Source organism: Ixodes scapularis, unplaced genomic scaffold (assembly GCF_016920785.2).
Source record: "Ixodes scapularis isolate PalLabHiFi unplaced genomic scaffold, ASM1692078v2 ptg002307l_1__unscaffolded, whole genome shotgun sequence".
Taxonomy (NCBI): domain Eukaryota; kingdom Metazoa; phylum Arthropoda; class Arachnida; order Ixodida; family Ixodidae; genus Ixodes; species Ixodes scapularis.
Genome location: NW_024610239.1, coordinates 1,181 through 28,248, shown reverse-complemented (window position 1 = coordinate 28,248; position 27,068 = coordinate 1,181). Strand labels below are relative to the sequence as shown.

Below are 27,068 nucleotides of genomic sequence, written 5' to 3'. Positions count from 1 at the left end.
AACCACATTTCATTTACCAAAGACGTGATCACTCGAGGAAAATTAGACCTTTCTCATCCAAAACTGACATTTTTAAACATTCTTTCTTCCCGAGCACGATTCAGAGCTGGAATGAATTACCGGAGGAATTAGTGTTAGAGAAAAACAACTCAAACATTTTTCAAGCTCTGCTTCGCCTTTGGCACTCAATGTATGCTGTCTTCGTTATGTGTTATTCCTTGTTACGTGTATATTGGTGCAACAATGAGCGCGTTTCTCTGCGTTACATTTTCGCAGGGCTGGTTTCATGTTGTTCTATGCCTTGCTGCAGGCTGCGAGTGCTTTTACTTAATTTTCTGTGGCGCCCTTTGTTTTTCTTCTTTTTGCCCCTCCCCCAATATAATGCCTTCACGGGCGCTGTGGGGTACATGTAATAAAGTAATAAATAAATGCTTTATTTGATTCGTGCCCCACAACAACCAATAGGTTATAATGTGGTGGCACATAAAATATAATACAAAAAGAAAACTCCTTAACGATGTCTGCCACTGTTACAAAATGCGGCATGGGTCAATAGCCGAAAATATATGAATGAAGCTCTCGTTTAACGACTAAAATATATAAAAAAAAAGCATCAATGTGAGGCGACAATTCATTACCACAAACTTGCATCCTCATCAATGGTGACAATTTCGATAGCACAGAGGGATCAAATACACTCGTTCCTCTAATGCAACGAGCTGGCACGTGTTTCTCGGATTTTGCCCATATTTATTTTTCGGCGTCATTTATTCCGACGAATAAAATATTTGATCCCCGTGATCGAGCCTCGGAGCCTAGATATTATTTCTTCAAGCCAGAAATTGCATGCTGCAAAGTAGATACTTGATTCTAAATGTTGGTACCTGGGCCCGAATTGCAATTTCTAATTGTGAAACAGGCTGGTGTAAGTTCTAAAATTGTTCATTTTTTTTCACTTTTCTCACATCATTACGTTTTGCCCGGTATGGAGACTAAACACTAGCGAGTACTTTCGTCAAAAATTCTTCCCCTCGCACTCTTGTGTTGGGGGATGATCTCTGAGACTACATTAGTGGCCTTTCAATCGGAAGGTTAGAAAATACAAAAGCCACTGATCCTGCTTAGTGTTGGCCTCATGTGTGGTCAACTCGGCATTTCTTTAGTGAGCAACATTGAGTTTAAAAGTTCGGTGATCCATGGGGCTGGATGAAATAATCAAAGTTCGCCCAGAAATGTGCGTCATACTATTTTATTTGCTCGCCATAGACGTTAACACGTTCGTCAAAGAGAGGGAACGCATCTCAAGTCCTAATCCGTAAACACGCAATTTTCATCGCTGAGCTTGAAACGTAATTGAAAACAGTTGGTGTTAGAAGTCCTCGTGCATAGACCCGTTGAACTTCTCCGGAGCGATTGATCTAAAAGTCATGCAGTCATTGCACGGCGTGACATTGTAAATGCCATAATACAAGATGTCCTCACAAAAAGCTCAAATTCATAAAGCCGTAACTGCAGGCTGACTTTTAAAGCTCTTGAGAGGACGCAAAAACTACCCGCCAACTGAGAGGAGCAGCCGTTCTACTTGTGAGCGCTATGGTGAAATCCAAATGTTACTTATAAAAAAAGCAACCATAAACGTTACTCGCCACTTAATCGAAACGTTACTGAGTACTTTTCTTGTTACCGAGGTTTAAAAAAAAAACTTAGCAAAATTGAAAATGAACGCTTTACTTTAGAAAGGAATCAATTACTTTCTCATCGTTCTTTAGACGGCGTCGTTCGCAGCAACTGCGTTTCGAAGTCGACCATCTTTAATGCTTGTTCGCTTTTAAAAAGTTCACCGACAACCCCGTTATAAATACACCTTTACTATTTCAGACACTTGGAGAGGTTGTAATATAAATATAAAAAAATACACGCGGAAAATAACTATTAAAGTGTGAAAAAGCCAGCCGAAATTCCGAAATAGAGAATAGGTTTTCGCTGAGTTTATTAACGTTTGTTCAGTAGGCAGACATATGCTTCATTTTTTGCCAAATATTTTACTCAGAAAATAGTTGGCACGAATGAACTATCTGATTAATTTTTAGGTTAACGAAGTGTTTTCACAGCTTATTTCACCAGTGACGTTGTTATATTGAAAATGGACTGCTAGTGTAAATATTTTCTCACTCTGAATGTCTTCCGCTAAGATTTGAGTAGAATAGAAAAACAATAATTACAGGAACCAATTATTATTTGCTGAAAGTAAAAATGTGATTGATTATTATCTTTGATTCAAAAGTACTGCCATGTGAAAATGTTATATAGTTGATCCAACTAGATAACATTTTTATGAACATTCTCTTTCAACGGTCTTAAAAAGAAACCTCCCTGAAACTTTAAGGAGCGGTGCAACGGTCTTCGTTTGGATTGTTTTTCACTTTACACAAGCTTACTGCGAATATGGGGCCCAAGTATTCGCCTCGAGATTGAACTAAAGGTGGCGCTACTGTCGCGCGATCAGCATCATCAATGTGTGGATAGGAAAATGGCTGCCCCGTAGGCTATCTGCGGTCGCGGCCAAGAAGCTACAGAATATCGCGTTTATTGCCTCGTACAGTATCCCTGTAAAAGTCATTTCAACAGAAAATGGTCACCGTACTGTTCATTGCCTCAGTGCAATACCTATTTCACCGAGGTAGGACTCAGTTTTCTCCGATATCTAGCGGCCAGCGCTCTGAGGAGATAGTATGTGGCTCTCGCAAGTTGAGATCTGAATAGCCATGATGGTTTGCTCTAAACATTTCACCGAAAAAGACTTCAAGCCAGCGATGCGTGACAACTAAGGTAAGTGGAAAAATAAAACTGTTTACATAAGTGTCACGAGTGGCGCAAAGTATATCCATTTGAAAAACAACGCGAAAGACACACGGACAAGAAGGAGAGACACAGGACGAGGCGCTGTCCTGTCTCTCCTTGTTGTCCGTGTGTCTTTCGCGCTGTTTTTCAAATGGAATCTTAACAACTCGCCCAACTTTCTATTCTTGTAAGCAAAGTATATGGATGACTTGTACCATCCTTTGTATTGATTTTTTGGGTCGTGTCCTTTTTTCCTATTCTTACTCTTCTTCGTCTTCGTCGTAGAACATATAAAATATCACAAAAAGGACAAGGACAAGAAGTATACAGGACAAGCGCTGACTTTCAACCAGTTCCATACAGGAAAAGTGAACATATCTATACACGCGACAGGCAAAGCAGCACCACGTAAATGTTCTTTAGGGCAGAAGATACTTGAGCTGGAATGCTGGTGTCCCCCAGCACGATCAAACCATCCGGGGCTGTTGCCTTCTTCTCGGCTGCCCTGGGCACTTTTCCTGAATAAAAGCTATATATGCATGTTTACTTTTCCTGGATAAAACTAGTTCAAAGTGAGCGCCTGTCCTGTATAGACCTTTCCAAAAAAGGGCACTAGGCCGGTTCCATTTTCAGTGTTCGTGCGTATGGCGCGTGATTTGCTCGCTTTCCGAAGCGACAAACGTGCGCGTTCTGGACTGTGATTTAACACGTGTGGACTGTGATTTTTGTAAACAGTGGAAACGTCTATACTTCTTGTTCTTGTCTTTTTTGCGCTATTTTATATATTTTACTAAGATGAACCAACAGCGTACGCTGCTGGTTCATCGTTGGTTCATCATCGTTTGTTCAATATTGGTTCACCAACAGCGCACATTTGATCGCCGTAACGAATGCCTGCCAGTCAGCGAAGTTGTCGTTAGAACGGAACCACAGTTTCGCGCTGCTCTCAAGAGCCGCATGGCGCATCACGAGAAAGCCGGACGGGCCCCCACTTGTTAGACTGAGACTGACAACACTCCTTTATCCGCCGAGACATAGCATAGCGTTCCGTTTCCAACGTCCACGATCTCTTCTTCCTCTACTTCTTGCCACGGCTATATCGTGCTCGGTCCGTAGCGCGGCACTCTCCTCAAAAAGAAATGTATAGATATGCATGTTCTAATCGTGAACACGTTTGACTGAACTCCGTCTAGTTGGGTCAAAATTTTGACAAGTACAGACCTTCACAAACCAAGTCCTAAACAATTGGTGGTCCGACGTTCGAATAGATAGACAGCCACTTGACCATCGCCGCGTGTCAAGGGACTAGGGCACTCGAAAGGGGTATTCACACGAGGGAGGAATCCCGGGGATTTCGCACTACACGCGCATCCTGTGACGAAAACGTCAGGCTTTGCGATGTGCAAAAGCCTCGCGTTTTCGTCTCGTGATGCGCGTGTGCCGGGGAGAAATCCCTTTCTCCCTCGTGTGAATACCCCTGAAGGACAGAACGTACATATCAAAGAAGATGCTGCTCTCCACGTGCAAAAGGTCGCCCCTGATCAAACAACAAAATCGGTTTCTGGAACATCGGACACTTTACTGTTCACCCCTACAAAAAAAATTAGCCAGTCTGTAGACATCTTAACGATTTTTAACGTACCTGTCCACTTCCTATCTTATCGCCATTTTTCTATAAGGTTTCTACAGATTTCCTGTCCACAGGAGTCTACAGAGCAGAGTCGTCAGAAATCCTACCAACTGTCTGTCGCCAACGGTCGTTAGACTTTGCGTCGCCATTTTTCTACAAGGTTTCTACAGATTTCCTGTCAACAGGAGTCTACAGAGCGCAGTCGTCAGAAATTCTACCAACTGTCTGTCGCCAACGGTCGTTAGACTTTGTGTCGCCATATTCCTAGATTTTCTAGACCCGACTTGATAGACCATACACACTGAAAGCATGACAAAATCGTTGATATGAGTCGTAAGCAGTTTTCGTGTGTCGTAAGAAATACTTTTACAACAGGCTTGAAGTGAACAACATAGTCACAGGATTTTATTGTCACAAGATCTGGCCCTGATAAACATTTAAAAAGAATCACACAGAGTATATATACATCAATAACACAGGTTTCCAATCAAACATGCTGTAGGTTGCAGCCTCGACCACTGCCAACACCAGATTTAGTCACCACGATTCCAAATCAATAGATTGAAGCAATCATGCACGCTAGACTTTTCTTGAAGACAGGACTATATATATGATCAGATGTTACCTCAACCTAAACGGCCTCCAACATGTAACTTCGATTAACAGAGCACAAAAACAAACTCCCACTAACCTTCAATCCTACACACTTTTTCGCAGAAAATGCGTTCACTTGAAAAAATGTGGGCTTTTGGTTCGACACAAAAAAAGTTGCAGAGGGGGCTTAAATCCAATAAGCCCGCAGATGTTACTCTCAGCTCCCGAATGAAAAAAGATATCCATTTTTCACAATGTCCAGAACCATGCTCACACATGTTCAACCGAATTGACACAATGCGACCAAAGACACGGCTGTTACCATGACCAACACCTTCCACGTAGGAATTGAGCCGGCGGGACTTGTCACGACTTTCCACACAGAACATCACTCCATTAATTGTGGCCTTACTGAAAGATGTTCCATCTGCCAACACTTTACCCTTGCCATGAAAGACACAACCAGAAAGGGTCCTAGAAAATCTCCGCAGCTTATACCTCTTGACTAAAGAGGTCATGAGGCCCTTCATTGGCGACAGCGTAAAGTAGGTGAAACTACTACACAGCTTCGGAAGGGCTGACAAAATCAAAATCTTCTCCACAATCTGCCACTGCGCATATCGTGGACCATTCACAAGTTTGACAATTCGGCCATTCATGCTCTCGAAGGGGTATGCAGAGTAATTCCATAAAGGCCCCCATTCTTTCACCGAGTCCACAAGGTGCAAAAGAAGATGAGCATTATATGTCAGGTGTTTCTTTCCATATAGCTCTTCAAACTCTTTTAAGAAAACTTTCATACGCTGGCCCAGAGCTTTTAGTTTGTCTGATGGAACAGGCTCCATCAGGAGAAAGTGGATGAGTTGAACAAATTTTATCCAGTTTCTGTAATACGGCGCAGGCAGAATTCCTTTGAGAACAAGTGGTGAAAAGTACAGGAGCCAATTGCGCCACTCTGACGACTTCCAGTACTTCCTGTGGACGAGAGACCGGGGGAGCCTTGATATTTCATGTATAGGTTGTAGGCTTAACAACCTCTGGTTAACATCAGAAACCTTGTTGCCCAGGCTGAAGGGAAATGAGGACTTGCAATCGAACCACATGCATGCAGTGTACTTCACAAAGCCTGAGCACACCGCATGCATGTAATCTACTACAAAGCCTGTGGGAAACTTGAAAAATGCAAGCAGCAGTAAAATCGACACTCCCTTTACGCCACGGCATGGCTTCATTCAGGCCCCTGCTTTTTCGGCATTTTTTTCAAAAGACTCATGTGTCCTTGGAGAGGCCTGCGATTCTGTGGGGAACACACGGCAGTGCCCATTTCCCTTCACTACCACCTCCCCTTGTTGTCGCACCAGGCACACCCGTATGCCCCATTGAACTCAGTCATGCTCATCATTGCACACCTGGCAACCGTATCCATAGAGCACGGTCCAGGGAACACACGGGTGCGCCTGGAGCTTCCACTTGCGTCGGTCCATGCAAAACCTACTGAGGACAGGCGGTTCATCTCCTGCACGAATGGTTTTAAAAAACAATTCATGTCAGCTTTTGTACACCAAACCACAGTCCACCTAGCAAAATGGAACTCACTCTTTCCTTTTGTGGCAGCTCGTTCATTTGCATCTGAGAGGGCCACACACTAAATTTCGATGACTCGAACAATGATACCCCATTGGTGTTCCATGTTACGGTAATGTCGTCCTCAGTCAGAGGCAACACATTATAAGCCTTACTTAATGTAATGCCATCGACATCGAATGACAACTCCTTTGGTCTCAATGAAATTGCACTTTTTGGATCCTCCAACATTGTGCGGCACTGAGACTCGATATCAAGCACAATAAAATAGTTACGATTTTTAGATGCGGAGCATCTCTTGCTCGGGCTATGTCCCGCGGCGTCGTAGACCGCACTCACACTACGCATGCGCAACTCTCCTCGCTGGGCGTGCGTTCTCTCTCTCTCCAACAGCTGCGCGAAGTGCACGGAGCTATCAGCTGCGTCCCTCTCTCCAACAGCTGCGCGTGCGTTCTCTCTCTCTTCAACAGCTGCGCGAAGTGCACGCAGCTACCAGCTGCGTGCACTTCGCATGCGTTCGCTTCTACTCACACCGCGCGCGCAGGCGCAACTCTCCTCCTCTAGTTTCTTCACCTTCAAGTTTGAATATAAGCAGTGGTAGCGCGCTGCGCGCGTTCAAGGGGAGGAAGTGGCCGAGTGGGCTAACGCGTCTCAGCTCGGAGCGTGGAGCGAAAGCTTGCGCTGGGAACCTCCTGGGTTCGAGTCCCCGCCACCCCCGCCCGTTTCGATCTGGATGAGTTTCGTACCGGCACGCGTTCGTGTGATCACTACTGCGTGATGCACGTTAAGAATCCCAGGTTAGCGGTTGTACTGCACTGGCTAAATTTCTCATCTGCAGCTAAGAGACCGATCACCCGTTGAGGCGCATCTCCATCAAGGCTGTATAAGCCTAAAGAGCAAACCAATTTCTGCGCGCGTTCAGTTCACCGATGTTCACTCCACTTCACTCCGTTCTTCCGATGAAGTGTGATGGAACGATGCTCCGCATCACCCCATGGTTCCCCTCGGGAAGATGGTGTAATTTTTTTTGTGAGTTCAGTCACAATGTGCGTGTCCTCACAACCTGGACACTTCACGTCTCTCTCCGAGTCACCAACTAAACCGATGTAGTGCATCGTTTCTGGGCAGTAGAAATGAAGAGATGCCAGCTTCTTGCGGCCCGAAAAGTGCTTGTAGAAGAGATACTTTGAAATTGGAAATTCTGTCCCTGCAGGAAGATGCGCCTCGATCACCCCAAGCATGCTCTCTGTAGCTTCCTTTGTGCTGTGGTGGCGCGAACTGTGCCCAGTGCAAAGGAGCAGGCTTTCTCCCTTGCTGATCTGGCAGCCTGGATAAAGTTTTTCATCCTGAAAACACAAGAGAGGCAAATGCATTACAACTTTACAAACTGCACGGATAAGAAAAATACATGTGACGCTTCTACCGTAGAGACATATCCTATCATTTTTATGTTAGTATTACATGTTTGCTTTATAATCATTTTTAGTGGTAATGGAAGCCACCATTCTTAACAGGAGTCGACCGTAATACCACAGGTAGACAGACCGACATATGCAAACAGCCATACAAAAGAAGACACTTCATTGAGGAGCTGCAGCAAGAAGGTGGTGTGACACTTTTTAATTTCAATAGTCTTATGTGGTTGCCAAAAGGTAAGTGTTCCATTGACATAGTGATTGCTAATTCTTATTTATTCTACATTTGCATTTGTGAAACAAGTGCCTTGAAATTTGGTTTAAATGATGTACTAGTCCATCAAGATTGAAGTCTGTTTTGCTGTCACTACCTTCAGTCTTGAAAAGGGCACTTCGTAACAGTGCATTGACCCAAATATTGGCAGAAGCTTCTGTTCCGTAAGCTATGTGCAGATAATTTGCCCTGGCACCTGCTGCCAGAATTCTGCAGTTGCCCCAGACCGCAGAATCATCTTCAGCCCTTTGTCTAACAGACATTCATGGAGCTCCACTTCGGACGCCTCTACATCTCATACAAGGTTGTTCACAGTCGGACAGCCATCATCAAACACATGTACTATAAAAGGGGGTCGGAAGCACGAAACGTAGCTTGCTTGAGTCCCTGCATATCTTCAAATCGAGACTGAAAATCACTCCCGGAGATCTCAAGCTTTGCAAGGTATTCCATAAGCTTAGCTGTGGACAGATCAAGCTCTGGGCTAGCACCCAGCACGCCGTTCAGCCGCGAAGTGGGGTTCAGGCGCTTTGTTTGCAATTTTTCTGAAAAAGTCCAAGCTTGTTTTGGGGACTGAGGACCCTCTGGGCAAAGTCCAGTATTATAGTTTGTTGCTCTTTCAACAACAAGTTAAGACCTTGAAGGCACTGCACTATGTCGACAAAGTAAGCAAGATTGACCAACCAAACTGCACTATGAGCCTCAGAATACAAAAACACTCTAGTCGAATCTAGCAGGTACGCAAACCTTATTAGCACACCATTCATAAACAACTAGCGTACAGCACAGGAAAGAGATACATCACTCGGCTCATCATGAAGTTCAAGTTCTTTGAAGATGTGATATTGGCGGCGGATCTCGGCACTTGAATGCATGTATACTAGTTTTCACCTCAAGGTTCATAGCAAATAAGGTGTGGATCCTTGCGGACCGTCATTGATTTCCCCCTTTACATGATTATGTAAGATACTTCAGCACAATTAAAGGGGCCCTGCAATCACATCTAAGCGTCTACCTTTTTTGCGGTTTCCACGTCTCTTGGGGTTCGGGCAAGCCAGCGGGCACGGAGAGAGTACCTAAATATCAGTGCGTCATATTTTAACCGGACGACGCGGAAACCTCGTCCATTGACGAGGGCGACCCGCGGTACCGAAAGCATGCGAAATGTGACGTCTTTGGTCCTGGGCTTACTACTGGTTATAGCCGCTTAAAGCTTCTTTTTAGTCGAAATACAAAATATAAGTGGCGCGAACCGTTTCAATTATTTATAAAAGTAGTTTTTGTTCAGAATTTTAGATAAGAAAAGAAACGAATGCAGTTTATAAAGCACGGAAAAAAGAGATGACCCGTCGACATACCCGCCATTAAGCGGTGGGAAAGACGGCGCATACTAGAAAGGAGTAGTGGGATCAGGCGCCGACATGGAAAGGTCCCGGACGTACGCGGCGGCGCTGCGGACGTATGAACAGGAGGATCCGATCGGTTCCGAAGGAGTTCGGCGAGAAGCTTTGTCTTGCAGTTTGGCCGTTTCGCGGTATGGCAGCGCGAAGTGGCTCCTCCCATTCTGAACTGAGCTTTACCCCGTGTTTGCTGTCGTTTGTGGCCAATGAAGTGTCATGCCGAATTAGTGTTGAATCGCGCAGCAAATGCAATGACAGCCGCTCTGGCTGCCGGCTGCATACAGCCTATCCAGAACATGCTTTAGTGGCGCCCTCTCGCGCCGTCGACACGGAGTGCAGCAGCCGTGAGCGCTCGATGAGCTCACTACCCCTCCTCTAGTTCACGGCCACTCAATCAACCAAGGACGTCATGAGGGAGGTTATTTTCTACTTGTTTTGTAATTTTAATTTGCCTATAACTTTTAAAATAAAGCGAATTTCGAGAAAAGAAAACGTACTTGCTGTAGAGCACCTTCGGAGCTCTACAGCAGGTACGTCTTCCAACAACAAAATCAACTGCCTAACAAGTTGATCAGCAACTACGTCGCAACTAGCACAAGATTGTCCGGGGACTGTAAATTTGGAGTACTGCCGACTATGAATGCCGCTTCGACGTCGTCGCAAGAAGGGACCACAACTTCCGTTCTCTCCACGAACCCTTCCATGCTGCAACTAGACGTTATGCTTCGGGACACGTTTGTCTGTGGTGTCCAGAATGAATGCATGCAACAGCGACTGTTCACCGAGAAAGACCTGACTTTTCAACGAGCCTGGGACATCGCCCTGGCAACGAAAAGTGCGGCCAAGCAGCAGGAATCAATCAAAGGAATGTCCAACCCGCCGGAGATTAACAAAGCGTCAGCCAGCGCAGTCTTGGGAAAGACATCTTACAAGGCAGCAAAAGTGGAACAACGCTGTTGGCGCTGTGATGAACATCACAGCCTGAAAACATGCAGGTTTGCAACAACCACGTGCCACTACTGCCACAAACGAGGCCACATTGAAAAAGCATGCATTAAAAAGAAGAAAACGTCCAAGAAAGGTCTCCTACGTAACAACCACGTGGACACAGCACGAGCGACTCCACAAGTGAACCATTCTGGGCAACAGATGTCAACTCTGTATGACCTACACTCAGTAGCCAGCGAGGCCATCGCTCACAAGTTCACAGTGATGGTTCACGTGAACAACAAACCAACGACTTTTGAAGTGGCCTCAGGTGCCGCTTGTACAATGATCTGCATTGATACTTTTCGGGCAACTTGGCCAAGCAGCTCACCGGAGTTGAAACAAGGTGACATTCACCTCACTACTTGGTCCGGCCAGGCACTGCGAGTCTCCAGTACAACAACGGTGGCTGTTTGCCACAAAGACAAGACGTACAAGCTACCCCTATTTGTGGCTCAAGGCTCTGTATGCAGCTTGCTTGGGCGCAACTGGTTCGGAATGCTGGGCATCAAGGTCAGTGGCATCCACCTGACAGGAGGATGTTCCGATATTACACAACTCCTCCAAGACTTTGATTCGTTTTTTTCTGAAGATATCACGGGCCATGCCGGAGCACTGGTGAACCTGGAGTTGACAGAGGAAGCGAGGCCCAAGTTCCTCAAGGCACGACCTGTTCCGTTTGCCCTCCGTTCTAAAGTCGAAGCGGAAGTTGACCGACTTCAGGAGTAAGGGATTTTGGAGCCAACACAACACTCTGACTGGGCTACTCCGTTTGTATTGGTGCGCGAAAAGGACGGGAACCTTCAACTTTGCGGCGACTATCGGAGCACCATGAACGTCGGATAATGACGACATAGAATTCTAGAGATAGGACTGGACTTGATGTTAATTTCCCACACTTATGAAGATCGCGCGTGGTTGTTGCACCCTCTTTGCTGTTTAGGTTCTCTATTGGTTGACAACGAGGGCGTTCTCAACAAAAAGAAAATGCGCTTCAAAATTCTAAACTCATTTCACATATTACGTTCATAGATTTTTTCTTTGTTTTATGTTTCATGTGTTTCTAGAGTCCACGTCACTAACTGGAGCGAAAGCAGTGCAAATAAAAAAAAATATATATATGTGTATTTCTACAAACGTTTTCATTGGCTTCTTCAAGTCCAGATGCAGCCCATGCTACAAGCGCGAGCTCCGGGCTTCCAGCGTCCCTGCCGAGCACGCGCGTTCGTACACTGCAAGCACTGTTCAGGGCCTCACACTCGCGCTGCTATTATCGGCTGTGTCTGGACTTGATCAGAATTCAAGTGTAGTGGTCAGAGATATCTTTTTGGAGAGAAAATGAAATCCCGGTGTGCAAAATGCACGCTGCAGAAGGTTCGCACTTAGTGCAACCCACGTATTCATAAACAAATGTCATTCTTGCATGATGCAGCCTCGTGAGGAACCGCGCAAGCGAAAGGTACCCCGAAAACGCGCTTTCTTGCAGGAGTCATTTCGGAAACGATGTACTTTTGCAGGATCACGCTGTCGCTGCTCTGTTCCCAAGATGCGCAACGGCACAACCTTTAAAAGACAGTTTTTTGAAACTCCCTTTCCCCGTCGCCCCGCTCCCTTGTTTTTATTCGACTATGCTTTACCGGAGAATATAATATGCGTATATGTTATTATAACTATTATTTATTATTACTGACGGACTCCATCTCCGCTTTCCTGCTGCCGATTGTAGAGTTATAATATTTGTGTCATCTGTTCACAGTATTCCTACATTTCTTTTATTTCGCACCCATAAAACTCTAAAGTTTAAACAACACTGCGAGAATTTAAGCGGCTGCCGACCTTCGGCTGCCCCTTCATGTCCATAGAGCCTTTGTTTTCAGGCATCCCTGCCGCACACGCTTGGACTTCTATTCATCGTCTGACTAAAAGGCCGTTATATTTTCTTCCGTCCAGTTCCAAGATGGCGGTTCAGTTTCGGTTCGGCTAAAAAAGAAAACGCTTTGCTTCCGGTTTTTCGTTCGCTTCGGTTTTCGGTTCGACACTGGTCTTCACCCCCCTTTTATTACTACGTGCATCACCCCCCTCTGCAAGAAAAATAACCTGTATAAAATTTCACGTTTCGAAATGCCCTCTCACTTGAACTGTAAATGTTTTGAACTGCATTGCCTTTCTGCTTGATTGAGCGCACAATTCTAGACTCGAAGTTCCCTTCCGACAGTGCGATAAAGTTTCCTGCATAAAGAAGAAAAACCTGCCATTTGACCTCCGTTGTGTGTGGAAAGTGAATGTTTCATTGTTATACTTGAACATAGTCTTTTTTCCTTTTCTATTTGTCGCAGTAATCATGTGTGTGTATGTATGTATCAGGGTTGGGCAGTATCGCGATACAAATGTATCGCGATAGTATTTCAGAAATACATTTGGTATTTGTATTTCTGTAAGGCGATACATTTTTTTCACCGGTATCTGTATTTCTGTATCGAAATACATTTTGAATGTTCCTTTGTATCGCGATACAATCAGGGTGAAATGTATTTCGTTACATTTCTTGCAAAATACTCCCCCCCCAAAAAAAAAAAAATTCGAACGCTTCTTTTTATTTTTGAGGGCACTAGGGTCAAGGAGATGCTGGGGCATTGTTACTATTCTGACCAAGGTTCCTTCCGATTTTCCAAACTATTTTTCTATGCGTCCTCTTCTCTCTTCTGAGAACTGTTGCGCAGTCGGGGACTCGAACCAGGTGGTGTGCCAGGAGTGGAGTCGGAGCATCTTGTGCCGCAGGTCCTTAGGTAGGGGTTTCTTCAGTCATTGTTTGCGGGCGTCCAAAGCCCGATGCTTACCGTCTCTCTTGCCTTAACGTACACAGTACACCCATGCGGCAAAGCTGAGTAACAGTCCGTTGCAGCACGACCCTGGTGGTGGTTGACTTAAAATAGTAGGATAACTCGCGCCGTGAAGTTCAACAGATATTTGAATGCGTCTGCGGCTGCGCCCGTAATATTGCACGGCTCAAGGGTACGTCATCAGCCGACGTGAAAGTGGACCGCCTGCTGTGGTGATCCGAAACCCAGGAAGGAGGTGAGACGTGGCCTCGCTGTGCCGACCCAGACTTCGTACACCTGCGACTCGTCTCGAGCACGCTGTTTCTCTGAGAGCTCGCACCTCTGCCGGCAATATCAGGTCGCAATCCACGAGGTCTCTATTTGGAGTATGCAAGGAAGAACTTGATGACTGCAATCCATGCGTCGGTGGCGGAGGGTCAGCAGTAAGCACTTTCACAACAGGGATGCCACCGTATCGTTTTTTCAACCGTTACAGGAGATAGGAGATGTGTTCCAAGATGCTTGAGGTGGTTCACCATCCTCGAAAATCCTGCATAATCTTCAACGAGGTAAACTACAACGAAATTACATATTGTCCTCTCATACAGCAGCGCGTTAAAGTTTCATGTTCAAGGCCACCACCTACAGATAAAGAATACCAGTTCATTCCTCCACGACATCATGTGATAAATGATGACAGGGACGTCCTTATTTGACAAGGGCATGGAGACGTTTTGATGGGATTTAGGATGACAGAGAATTCATTTAGAGGTCTAAGTCTTTTCGCATCCCTCGTCAGACAGACAGGATGTCAGAGAAAGGACCACGGTCAGTCCCTGATGGAACGTTTTTCTGAGCCCATTGAAGACTCCTCGTCGTCCGAAATCAGTAGCTTCAAGACAAAGTGCTAAGCCTACGGGAAAGTAATTTCAGGATCAAAAACTTCCACTTCCAACTCCAAGCTTCATTTAATTTGGTCTCGAATAAATTGGAAAAATGTATTGCAGTATCAGTATTTCTGTATTTGTATTTCTGCCTTCCCTAAAATGTATTCCTGTATTTGTATTTCCAAATACTTTTTACATATATTTAAAATGTATTTCCGATACGTATCGCGATACACTTTTACAGACATATTTCAGTATCAGTATTTTAGGTACTGTTTTAAAGTATTCCAGTATTTGTATTTGCAAATACATGTTGGAGTATTTCTGCCCAACCCTGGTATGTATGCATGTATATATATATATATATATATTTACCGGGTGTTTCTGCGAAAACTATCAAAAATCCTAAAAATTAGGGCGTTTAAAAAAAAAGAAACAGTCTTCGGAAACAGACCACCAGCCACGGTGGACTCCAGGGATTGCCAAAAACATACTAATTAGTCAGCTAATTAATTAAGATTGGTTAATTAATTTTTGAATTAGCGGAAATATACATATTGCTCCAATTAGAAAGTTGCTGAGCGTTATTTAAAACCACTAAATCAGTCATTTTGAGACAGACTTTGAGCGTGTGTGAAGCGTAGTAGTGCACTAAAGTTACCACTCGTGGAGCAGGTACCAAGCTAGCGGTTGCGGTAAGGCGCCCGCGCAATTTTTCCGCCTCTTATCTGGCCCCAGCCCTGTAAGTGCTCAACGAGTCGTAACTTTAGTGCGCTGTTACTCTTCTCACGCGCTCAGTCTTTTTGAAAATTACTGATTTAGTGGTTTTCGATAACGCTCAGCAACTTTCTAATTAGAACCATATCTCTATTTCCACTAATTAAAAAGTTAATTAACAAATTTTAATTAATTAGTTGGCTAATTACTATGTTTTTGGCAATTCCTGACGTCTGCCGTGGCTGGTAGTTCGTTCCCGAAGAAAGATTTTTTTAACGTTTTAGTTTTTAGGATTTTTGAAAGTCTTCACAGAAACACCCGGTAAAAAAAATATATATATATATATATATATATATATATACGTGAATAAATAAATAATAAAGAATTATATATCGCATTTTATGGAAGAATCTTGCACGACATGTGAATACCACGTATCTCTAGCTTTCCTCAAGTTTGACATTCTAGCAATTTCTGAAGCTAGCGTGGGGAGATTGATTTCGCTCGCACGCAACTCGAGGCGCGAGGACGGGCATGTACTAACGCCTAGGTATTCAAGACGGTAAACAAAACTTATACAATATTAAAATCATGTGCACATATTTTTATAAAAAAAAACATGGGCATCTTTCTTCACATATTGAATTGTTTTGATAGGAATGTACGCGGACGGACATTTTTAACGATACGAAAAAGCGAGATACACAATTCGGCAAACACGGCACGTGACAAGAAAGAAAATCACATTCTCAAGCGTGCAAAAAATGCACGCAATATCTACAGTACTGGTATTGAAAGCGCTGCCAATCTTGTGTGCAATAGCCTAAATCGTGTTGCTCCCGATCACGTCATAGTGACACAGACCTCGTCGGAAAGCTACGCTTTCCGATGCAGTCAACCGGTAAAAACATAATTTTAATATTCTGCACTTTGAACGTGATTAATTCAGACTGCTTTGCGGCTAACTAAGCGGGTGTTTCTTTCCAATGAAACAAAAGAGTGAGACTAGAAATAGAGCAAATAATTCGCGTGAAAAGAAATTCGTCTCTTATTAAACTTGACAGAAACGCACGCGACATGTCCAATATTCTGTTTAAAAGCGATGCCCTTCGCAAATAGATAGGGTACATTAGGAAGTTTTAGAACAGCCCACGCTACAGCTTTGCGCACGCAAAGAATAGCGTTGTCGTCACTGCGCATGCTCCGAACGCAAACCAGGTTTTGCACTTTGCGTTCGTAATTTTAGCCCGCGCTATTTCTCGGAAATAGCGTGCGTACGCGTCGCAAAGAGCCTTTGCGCTTCTCCGAGGTGGATTCATGATGAGAAATTGGCTAAAGCCAAGACGAGCAGAGTTAAGTAAAAATGGCGGCTTCCAGGATTATGTTGGGGGCTGCTTTGGCGGCGTCGTGAGTGCAAGGTCGGCGGCATCCTCGCGACTGCGATTTTCAATACGAGACGAAATTGTACTCGGTTTGGCAACGATCACCGGAAACATGATTCTTGCGGCGCGCGAACACTTCTCGGCGAAGTTACGATGTGCGAAGCTCAGTACACGAGACCTCTCTCGCCAAGGCGACGCAAGCGGGCACGACCGGTCAACTGGTCGCGTCGCATTCTCCTGTTTAAACAAAACTGAAATGGTACTCTGGACCAAAAAACTTGTTTCTTTCTAAAATTACAGCATTTCGTGTGTGAAATAAAAATTGTGACTGTATCTTGATGGCGTCACAAGCGCTAGATGCTCGGGCTTTTGCGTCGCGGCGAAGAAACGCTATTCTAAAACTCTCTCGCGTCGCGGACGCTAATACAAGCGCTAAATTTAGCGCTAGCGTGCGCTAAAATTGCGCACGTTATTCTAAAACTTCCTAATGTTCCGCTGTGGGCCAGTTAAAAGTGAAAGAAGCCCGTGTCGCAAATCGACACGGGTAACCCATAAAAATATGCACATTTTAAAATCGCGTGATTTGCACTCTATTCCTTGGGAGTACTTTATGGGAAACTAAGCTAGCGTCCTTTGCCAAGGAAACCAAAGCGAGATTAGAAATATAGTAAATAATTTGCGTGAAAAGAAAAAAATTCGTTCCTTATCAAGCTTGACAGAAAAGCATGCAAGATCTCCAGTATTCCGTTTGAAAGCGGTATCCTTTACAAGTACATTACGGTACATTTTTTTGCTCTGGACCAGTTGAAAGTGCGAGAATGCCTGTGTCGCAAATGGACACGAGTAACCGATAGAAACATTCACATTTTAAAATCACGTGATTTGCACTTGATTCCTTGGGAGCACTTTGTTGGGAAAGTAAGCGGGCGTTCCTTGCCAAGAAAACCGAAGAGATAGATTAGAAATATAGTAAATAATTTACGTGAAAAGAAAAAAATTCGTTCCTTATCAAGCTTGACAAAAAAGCACGCGAGATCTCCAGTATTCCGTTTGAATGCGGTACCTTCGCAGGTACATTAGGGTACCTTTTTCCGCTTTGGGCGAGTTGGAAGGGCATGAAAGCTCGTGTCGCAAATCCACACGGGCAACCCGATAAAAAACACACACATTTTAATATCACGTGATTTGCACTTCATTCCTTCGGAGTACTTTGTGGGAAACTAAGCGGGCGTTCCTTGCCAAGGAAACGAAAGAAAGAGATTCGAAATAAAGCAAACGATTCGCATGAAAAGAATAAAATTCTTTTCCTATCAAGCTTGCCAGAAAATTACGGAAGATCTCCAGTATTCAAATTGAAATTGCTGCCCATCGGAAATACAGCAGGGTAAATTGTACGGCTCTCGGCCAGTTGAAAGCGCCAGAAAGCCCGTGTTGGAAATCGACACGGGTAACCGATAAAAACATGCACATTTCAAAATCGCGTCATTTGCACTTGATTCCTCGAAAGTACTTTGTGGGAAACTAAGCGGGCATTCCTTGTCAAGGAAACGGAAGAGAGATTAGAAATAAACCAAACAATTCGAGTGAAAAGAATTAAATTCTTCTCCTATCATGCTTGCCAGAAAACTACACGAGATCTCCAGTATTCCGTTTGAAAGCAGTGCCCGTCACAAGTACAGTAGGGTAAATTGTTTGGCTCTCGGCCTGTTAAAAGCGCCAGAAAGCCAGAAATAAAAGTAAGCCAGAAATATCTAGAACTACAGTTGCGTTGGTCGTTTGTGTCTACAACATCGTTCAATGTCTTGTTCGCTTTCTAGCGTAAACGGTGAAAGGCACACGGTAAAGTGTAATGATGCTCATTGTTTCATTTCATTGTCGTGCAATATTTCGGTTGTGGGTTTCATGGTTGCTGCTCTTTACTATGTTCGTTGCACTGGCCTTGTTTCATATTGTACATTTCAGTCATTGTTTAGAAGCCCGTCCTGCAACGCCTTCCTTGAGAAGGCAGTAATATCTGTAAATAAATAAATAAATCAATAAATAAAAAGTAATCAGTCAACAAGAATATTACTCGTTTTCACTAAAAAAGCATTAATCGCTTTTATAGGGGTATGTATGTATATATATATATATATATAGGGAGAGAGATACAGGAAAAAGAAAGAACATATAAATATATATATATATACATACATATGCATATATATATAGAGAGAGAGAGAAAAGGGGGAACAGGAACAAGTAGGATAAATAAATACTGAATAATGAGTAGCCACATGAGTGACAGTCACCCAAACTGATAACCACAAAACATGAAAAGAATACTCTTGAAGGTGCTTCCTTATACTTATCGGTGCTACTATGTGTAGGTGGGGTCTGTCGAGCGTTCGACTGGTGCGAGCGGCGTTTTATAATGTCGCCGACGCCTTTCGTCGCTATCTCTGCCGCTGCCTCCGCCGCATGATCGTTACAGCAAGGTACCTGCGATCTCTGGCGTCTGCCGTCGGGGTCGGTTCTCGGGTGCACCTTTGTCTTGTAAACGAATGCGAGAGAGGGTGTTTCGGAGCGTCCACACTAACCGAACGGTGTGTCTGACGAGTGCGTTGTGTTGCGGTACGTTGCTGATGGGCGCTTGATGGTGGCCCCGCGTGCGCGCATTGGTAGGGTTTTGGATGACCCACCACGAATTGAATACCTGGTTGATCCTGCCAGTAGTCATATGCTTGTCTCAAAGATTAAGCCAGGCATGTCTAAGTACATGCCAAAACAAGGCGAAACCGCGAATGGCTCATTAAATCAGTTATGGTTCCTTAGATTGTTTCTCCCTACTTGGATAACTGGTCGGTGCTGACGCAATGTGATTCCTGCCCAGTGCTGTGAATGTCAACGTGAAGAGATTCATCAAAGCGCGGGTAAACGGCGGGACTAACTATGACTCCCTTGTTTCTTTAACTATGACTCTCTTTTGAGACACAAAGTCGGTTGGGTTGTATCCCGCCGTCAAGTGCCAACTCCACGTCCCCGTCGTGTGTCCTGGGGGCGCAGGTCTCATTATTCCTGCGTCTGCTAACGGAGCTCTGGCTATCATTGGGAAATGGGGTTCCCGACCCCCTTCCCTGGAATTACATGGTGTGAAAAGCAAAAAGAATAAAGATGAACGGGGCAGTCAAGAGCTTGTCCCTGAAAGTACAGACGTGCGCACTGGTGGCCCTGATGCGCTTATTGGTGGTGCTGTGGACACCCAAGGTCCTCCTGAGGGGAAAACCTGTTCCTGTGGTCGGACTTTTGGCACCAGAGGAGGACTAAAGATCCACGCAACAAAAGCTGGACACCAACTGCCTGAACTGGTGTTACAGGAGGCAGAAGTGGTCGAGGGAACACTTCCAGGACCCAAAGACCCAACCTCGGCCGTAGAGGAAAAAACGGTTGCGTCTGTCTCCTTGCGTGACGAGGGTGATGCCTCTACCTTCCACAAAGTGAGCGAGGTACTGACGATGGTCCCAGTGACCTCAAGAGACGATGCGGATATGGCCATTGGCTGTGTCGAGAAGAAAAGATGACTGATGAGATGGAGGCTGTGACCCCCCGCAATGTGGTGAGGAAATGATGATGGTCCCAGAGACCTTAAATGATGGTGCTGGTGTAACCAGGGGCTATGCCGGTCGGAAACTCGAGCTGGCAATGGCTAGCGTTGCTGTACGGTGAGAGGAAGGCCTAGGTCCCAGAGAGATTCAATCTACTGGGGCAAGACCCAAGGTGAAAACGACTGAAAGCACGACTGCACTTGGTGAAAAGGTGGACACTGATAGATACTCTGTATGAGAGAGTGAAGGCTCGAGCTTGTGGGGTCCGCAGATCTGGTGCATGTGGGGCTGCAAAGCCTCATTCGAAGGAGTGTGGTCCCAGAGTGGGAGGCGACCTTGCGGTACCGCCCAGTAAGGGAGGCTACTCCGAGGATGTGGGTCTGCGGTTTGGCGTCCCCGGCCCCGCTTCTGTTGGGGTTCGTCCCGGGCGTGGTGCGGGATCTTCCCTCCTAAGGATATTGCAGCCACACAAGTTGGAAGCGTTGTTAACCAGAAGCGACGACCCACTAGCACCATTGTGTCCCCTAAAATTAGGAGTGAGTCGGGTGCTCGATCGTCACATGGTAAGGCCAAACCTCTGAAGTCAAGTGCAGCCACACGAAATGCAGTGATACTCGGTTCTATGGCCCCCCAGACCATGTTGCGAGTGTAGTGATTGAGAGGTCACATAAGACCAAACTTCTCAAATTCATTACAGCAACTCAAGGTGCATTGAGAGTCGGTTCTTAGCCCCCTGACCATGTTCCAAGTGCTGTGGTGGAAAAGCCGGGCGAAGGAATTCAGGCGGCGTTGATACACCCTGTCGAGGGCTGCTCTGCGGAGTTGGTTCGGTTTGGCGTCCCGGACTGCTCCGGTCGAGTTGCTCTGAGGGATGGCACGTTGCTAGCTTTCTCTGAGCCCGTTTCTCGTAAGGCATCGGATAGGGGGCCAACAAAGGCACCGTTGCAGAAGAATGAAGTTCCAAGGGAGGTTGACTCTCTGGGCATACCAGAGACCACAAAAGACACTGTGGCTCAAAGCCAACTTTGAAGTCGTACCCCAATGAAGGGGAAGAAGATCAGGACTGGCCGGGCCATTCCCAAAGGACCGGGAGGAAGGGGCGGTGACGCCAATGCCCCCGACACCCGTGGCGGCCATCATGATGTTGGTCGCGGCCGGCAGTTGTCTGACGAGTTGGACCCAGAGGAAGGAACCTATGAGGCTGCTCCACCAACCCACGCTGGAGGCCGTCGGGCAGCCCTGGAGACGCCACCAGGTGAAACCTGTGCCTTGGTTCTCGATACAGCCGTGGTTTCTGGGGTGCTGAGCAGCTGCACCCAGTATGGGCAAGATTTTTCAGTGATGGCTTCCACATCTCTTGGAAGCTTTGGGCTGGAGGTCGGATATGGCAATCCGATGAGTCACGATTAAGATGAGCTGACACGGTTTCACTGCACACACATCTTCCTATGATGTTGTTTTCACGTCCACAATCGATGAGTCCTCTCGAGCGGTCTTAAATATCCACAGGTGAACGAGGGAACTTGGTCGAGGTCGGTGATGTCCGAGAAGAGTCCCAAAACCTGTTTTCGCGAATATAACAAGTTCTAGACCAGCTGGAGCGATGAAAATTTAACCGTGCGTCTAAATTAAAAGCGCGATCATTCTCTGGGAATTAGAACCTTCTAGCTATCGTAATTTTCTTTATACGAGCATATGTCCAATCAGAACATCATAGAGTGAAGCCTTACAGATAAACTTTCGTTTTAGATTAGCTACATCGATGAGACACGCCTTGAACGTTCCTTGGATCATAATCTCACTCCCCTGGTTAAAATAAATGTCCTAGCTAGCACTTGTGGTTGATATACTTCAATGCAAAGTACAGATATACAAAAAGGAAGAAAAAACGCAAGTTCAAAGGCTGTTTAGATAATACAACTCCGCTGATAGCGTCTTGCAATAAGCGCAACAGAGAACATAGAAAAGAATGTATGTGCTCGCTTTTGGGCGAGCACACACATAAAAAAAAACATTTCTTTTCTTTTTTTTTTGACGATTACCACTGGAAAAATCAAACGTCTGAACAAACTGATAAGGGACTTACTTCGTCTCCGCAGGTTGTGCACAGCAGGCGCTTCGTCTTCACCAGCAAAACACAAAACAACAGATTTCTCCGTTTCACCTCAGATTTTATTAACCTCAGATTTTATTAGGCCGACAATGCAAGTTTGCAGACGAGAGCTGTCTCGATGAAAACACACTTGTTCCTATTCAGTGAATTCGCACGAGCTAACACGATTTCATAAAAACACTTTTTGCTTGGAGCAAGTTCTCAGTTGCCATTCAAGCGGTCTTGATTAAGCACAGGTCATCCGCAGCTGAAGGATTGGTCTCTTGAAACGGAGGGCCAGCCGTGCAACTCGCTCTCGTGCTGCACAAAAAGACAATCTTTAGCGCCCTACATTTAAAAAGATACGCGAAACGATCTTACGCCATACATATATATATATTTTTTTTTTCTTCCGTGCGTCAGAGAGTGAAACGCTCGAGTTCACAGAGGCCGGCTTCGCGCTCCGCGCCGCGATTCGGTGTTTCGCGTGAAAATAATAACAAATAAAATATTCGTGCAACAAATAAAATATTCGTGCAACAAATCGGCTGCAATGGTCGCCCAAGAGACAAAGGAGCTGTAGCAGACGACAGCCGCAGAGTTTCGGGGAAACCGTATTTGGACCCTACCAACCCAATTACAGCAAGAAATAGTCGAGAAATTAAGAAATACGAGCAAAACAATATTGCGCAATGCAGAATCGGACGTTCGAATCGCGGCTGACTTCGGCGGCGTGTCGTTTTATCAGTTAAAAAAATAATAAACGTAGGTAGACACTCTGAACTTCGCGTACCGCGAAAGAAGTTTCTCTACTATAGCCACTCTAATACATACCGTTTTAAAGCCAACAGTTTATTTATTATTTCGTGCCAACTGAGAAATCGACACGAGCTCAAAAGACGAATTTTGCCTAGCGAAAACTGCCCAAACGCCTAGGATGTTTAGGTCACGCTTGCATAATTGTGGAATGCCTTTTTCCCCCTATTATAGTTTGATCGCTCACTCCTCTCTTTTTCCGAGGCAGTATTCCATCATTTCGCGATGGAATATGCGCTTCAAAGCTCAATGCACTTTATATCTTTGCCGAGCATGGACCTATCAAAAAAGCACTTGCATGAAACATGCATAGGTAATTCTTGCTCGCGCTCTGGTAAAGAGCCTTCAAAAAAACGACCAGCCGCTCCGCCGAGAATTCAATTCATCTTGTGCGCCTATATCACGCTCAATATTGTATATCCCATTAAAAGCCTTCTTTGCCGACACTCGAAAAAGCGTGCAGAATCTCGCTCGCTCCGAGAAGAACATTTCCATCTACCAACCGCCGAGCAGAACAAACTCCCAAAAATAATACCTCGCAAAACGAATCCCACGCGCTCACACAAACGAATACTTTGGGCAAAAAAAGAACAACAAAGGCAAATACCTTCTCGAGTTACGGTAATCCCACCTTCTTCCGTTCTCGTCTGAGTCTCAAAGTGAGCTCCCCCCCCAGGCCCAGAACAACATCCGGACACAGAGCGAGTTGCGCGGCTCGAACACGGATGGCGCCACCATAGAGGTGTAGCCGCCTCGGTGGCTCCGAGGCGAGAGCGCCGGCCTACGGATCCCCAGGTGGCGGGTTCGAATCCCGACCGAGGTGCCCGCAATATGACGGAGGCTTGTTGCGGAGAAGGCGCCGTGTAACCGAGCTTTCGGTTGCACGTCAAAAGATCCCCAGGTGGTCGAAATTAATCCTCAGTCCTCCGCTGGGGCGTGCCAGATGCCCGTCGTAGGTTTGGCACGTAAAACCCCCAAATTCGATTCGACCATAGAGGTGTACAGCAGCGCTCGCGTGGTCGGAGGCGCTCATTACTAAAAACTAAACAAAACAATAATGAATTAAACCGCATTCAACTTTAGTTATTACTGCATATTAATTTACTAAATACAAATTAGGTATTCATAAAAATATAATATATTTCTTTAAAAGTTCAATTCAATATCACACTCTCGAAATTTTGCTTTTTTTTCTGGTTTTTGCGTTTCTAAAACGAAACCGCTGCCTGTGCGCATGCGCGCTTGCGCTCTTCGCGTTCTGAAACCGGTGGACCGTTGTGGAGGCGTCCGTGGGTCTGCTCGGTTGGCTCGGTGGCTCGGTGCTTGCTCTTTCGCTCGCCTTCAGAGCGTCAAGCTTCGGCGCCCCGATCATCGCATTGCGCGAGCCTCGCACTTTCGGGCAAGTGGAAAGCTTTTCGTGTCTTTGAACCACCTCATTTGTGCGGTTACGCAAAGTCGTGCCCAAGCAGCGTCGGGGACAAGAAGCACCCGTTCGTTCGGATCCCAACTGACGACGGTGAGTTCGAAAGTTTTCACCCCAATGGAAACTTTTCCTAAGCTGATCTTCCAGCCACAAATGACACCATTTGAGGGTTTTGTACTCGTTTAGGTAATTGAATATATCGTTTCATTTTTGAAATTTACAAAATGTCACCGTGATTTCATTGCGATGTGCCCATTTCGGCGAGCGTTCTTAGCACGGTTTTGTGGATGAAGACCGTCCTGCAAATATTTTATGATCTGTAGACTGTTGGCGAAATATCACCTCCTCTACCTCTCGTCGATCTCGCTCACAGCAGTGTCGATCCCCGTCGAGTAAATTGTAGTCTCTATATAAATATTCTTCTCCCAGTTATAATATTTCGGAGTTCACATCTTATAATATCTGTTCGTTTTTATTAATGTATCTCGTGCAGATTCTTTTACAGCCCTGCGACTAGTTTTGCCACATTTTATTTCTTTCAGAAATAAATAGAAAGCTGGATAGTAAAACATAGAAAGGTGGAATGCAGACAGCAGAGCTTGATCGCGAGATGTGCTATCCGTCCTTTCATGTATAATTCTTTCGAAATATTTTACACCTCCCAACGCACTCCCCTCAAAACAATTAAAACTCGCGTTAGGCTTTTTTTCTTTTTAGTTTGTTGCACATAAAAGAGCATCATTTGCATTTTTTGTGTGTATTCATACAGATTCTCAAGGCATGAAAATCACTCCAACAAGCCTCAGGGACAGGGAACCCCAATAGACAAAAGGTATGTCCGTGATAACTTTTTTGTAAAGTGCACTTGATTGTTGGCCAACCTATCAAGCTTCCTGAATATGTAACCATCGGCATGCTAGGTTCTGTCGTAGTGATCTATGCAGTCTAATCTACGATCAACTGTGATGTAAAACGAGAGTGGCTGGGGCAAAGAGAATTACAACAAAAACAAAAGGATAGTAGGAGCAGCCCTCTGCAATATTTCATAGCCCTGTTTCTCTTCTGCAAGTTCATGTGTTGTGACGAGACAAACTAATGTGTTCTTACATTGTCCTGTGCAGATCCTGAGAGGATAGAGAACACACATACAGCAAAAATGAGAAAGAGCAATGAAGTGGCTGGTCCATCCCATGGGCATCACAGGATCTCGGTGGCCACACCAAGAAAACCTGGTTCAACTCGTAGTTCAACTTGACGGTGCAAGCGACAGGTATCGGAAGCTCATCAAGAGGCCAAGAGAAATGGGAAATACCAAAGTGGTCTACAGAGAGCTAGATCTACACATTATTAGGTCTCTAAAGATTTTGGTTCAAGTCTGTAAGTAAGCAACGAATAAGTTTGCCCGAGTTTATTTACATGGACCAGTCAGAATGACACGAGCTTTCAACTAGGCATGAAATCTTTTGGCTGTGCTTCTTGAGACCCTCGAGAGACAATGTTGTCCACTGCATCAGCAGGTTGCTCCTCGCACGATTTTTATGGAGCAAGATCATAGACTAACAGAAGCCTCTGAGCATCCACTTTATTTAGACACGTTGTTAGCCTGCTGGTGGCCAACAACCTCTAGGCAGTTTTCTTTTTAGGGTGGAAGGGCAAGGGGGGAAATATCTTAATGTAGAAAACTCGAGACTGTGGTAAAAGCAAGGAAACGGAGTCGAAGAAAAAAGACAGGGGAAAAGAACGTTGAGACATTCTACAACATCCACCAGCTCGCCTGCGCACTCACAGTTTTTTTCATGGGAAATATCTGTTGCTTCGAACCAGTGACTCCAGGACCTTTGGCAGCTAGAATTCAAACAACGTATTTGGAGAGTTCCACTCTTTAAGATCTCAAGTTTTGGTGGACAATATCTGACCCACTAAAATTTTGCATTATTGTCTTATTACACAAGTTGAAGAATTGATGTTTTATCGTAACATACGTTCAAGTTGGTATTTGAGAATCCACAACCTATAACCATTTAAATATCTTCTTAGACATACCTCACTGCAGGCACGTAGCCAGGATTTTGTTTCGGGGGGAGGGGGCCCGCTCATGACAAAATGCTGTATGGGGGGGAGGGGAGAGAGGAGGTCCTAGCAAAATGGAAGATTTCGGGGGGGGGGGGGGGGCTAGGCCCTACGGGCCTCCCCCCTGGCTTTGTGCCTGCCTCACCAATAGGGCTGTTTGCCTACAATTCTCCAGCAAGGCTGCATATTTACTTCACACTGGGTTTGCTTCTATGTAACACATATCATAAATTATGATTATTTTGTTTTCATGTCACGGAAACAGACATTTCTGTTTGCTGTTAGAGTATTTTCTCTTTAATATGGACATCTCCAGTTTCTAAAACAATTCTCCATAATGTTGGTCATCCATAATCTTGGATCCCTGCCAAGATCACAAAGAATAAACAATGAAGGTGGTATGTTGTTTATTTTTGTCATCTGCAACTGGGAAAAGGAAAGAACTGCAAGTGATTCAGGCTGGAAACCCCTGAAAATTGTAACCATTGAGTCACCATTGTCATATCTGACAATTGTGCAGCTCTGGGTAAATTCCGTAACTGAAGAGCTTTAC

At 45.1% G+C, this 27,068-nt stretch overlaps 1 protein-coding gene across 1 annotated transcript; it reads right to left on the bottom strand.

The window, feature by feature from the left end:
* Nucleotides 1–5,157: 5,157 nt before the first annotated feature.
* Nucleotides 5,158–6,297, bottom strand: LOC120838538. Its single transcript, XM_040208515.1, has one exon. The coding sequence runs from the start codon at nucleotides 6,295–6,297 to the stop codon at nucleotides 5,158–5,160; it is 1,140 nt and encodes a 379-aa protein (XP_040064449.1).
* Between the last annotated feature and the right edge of the window lie 20,771 nt (nucleotides 6,298–27,068).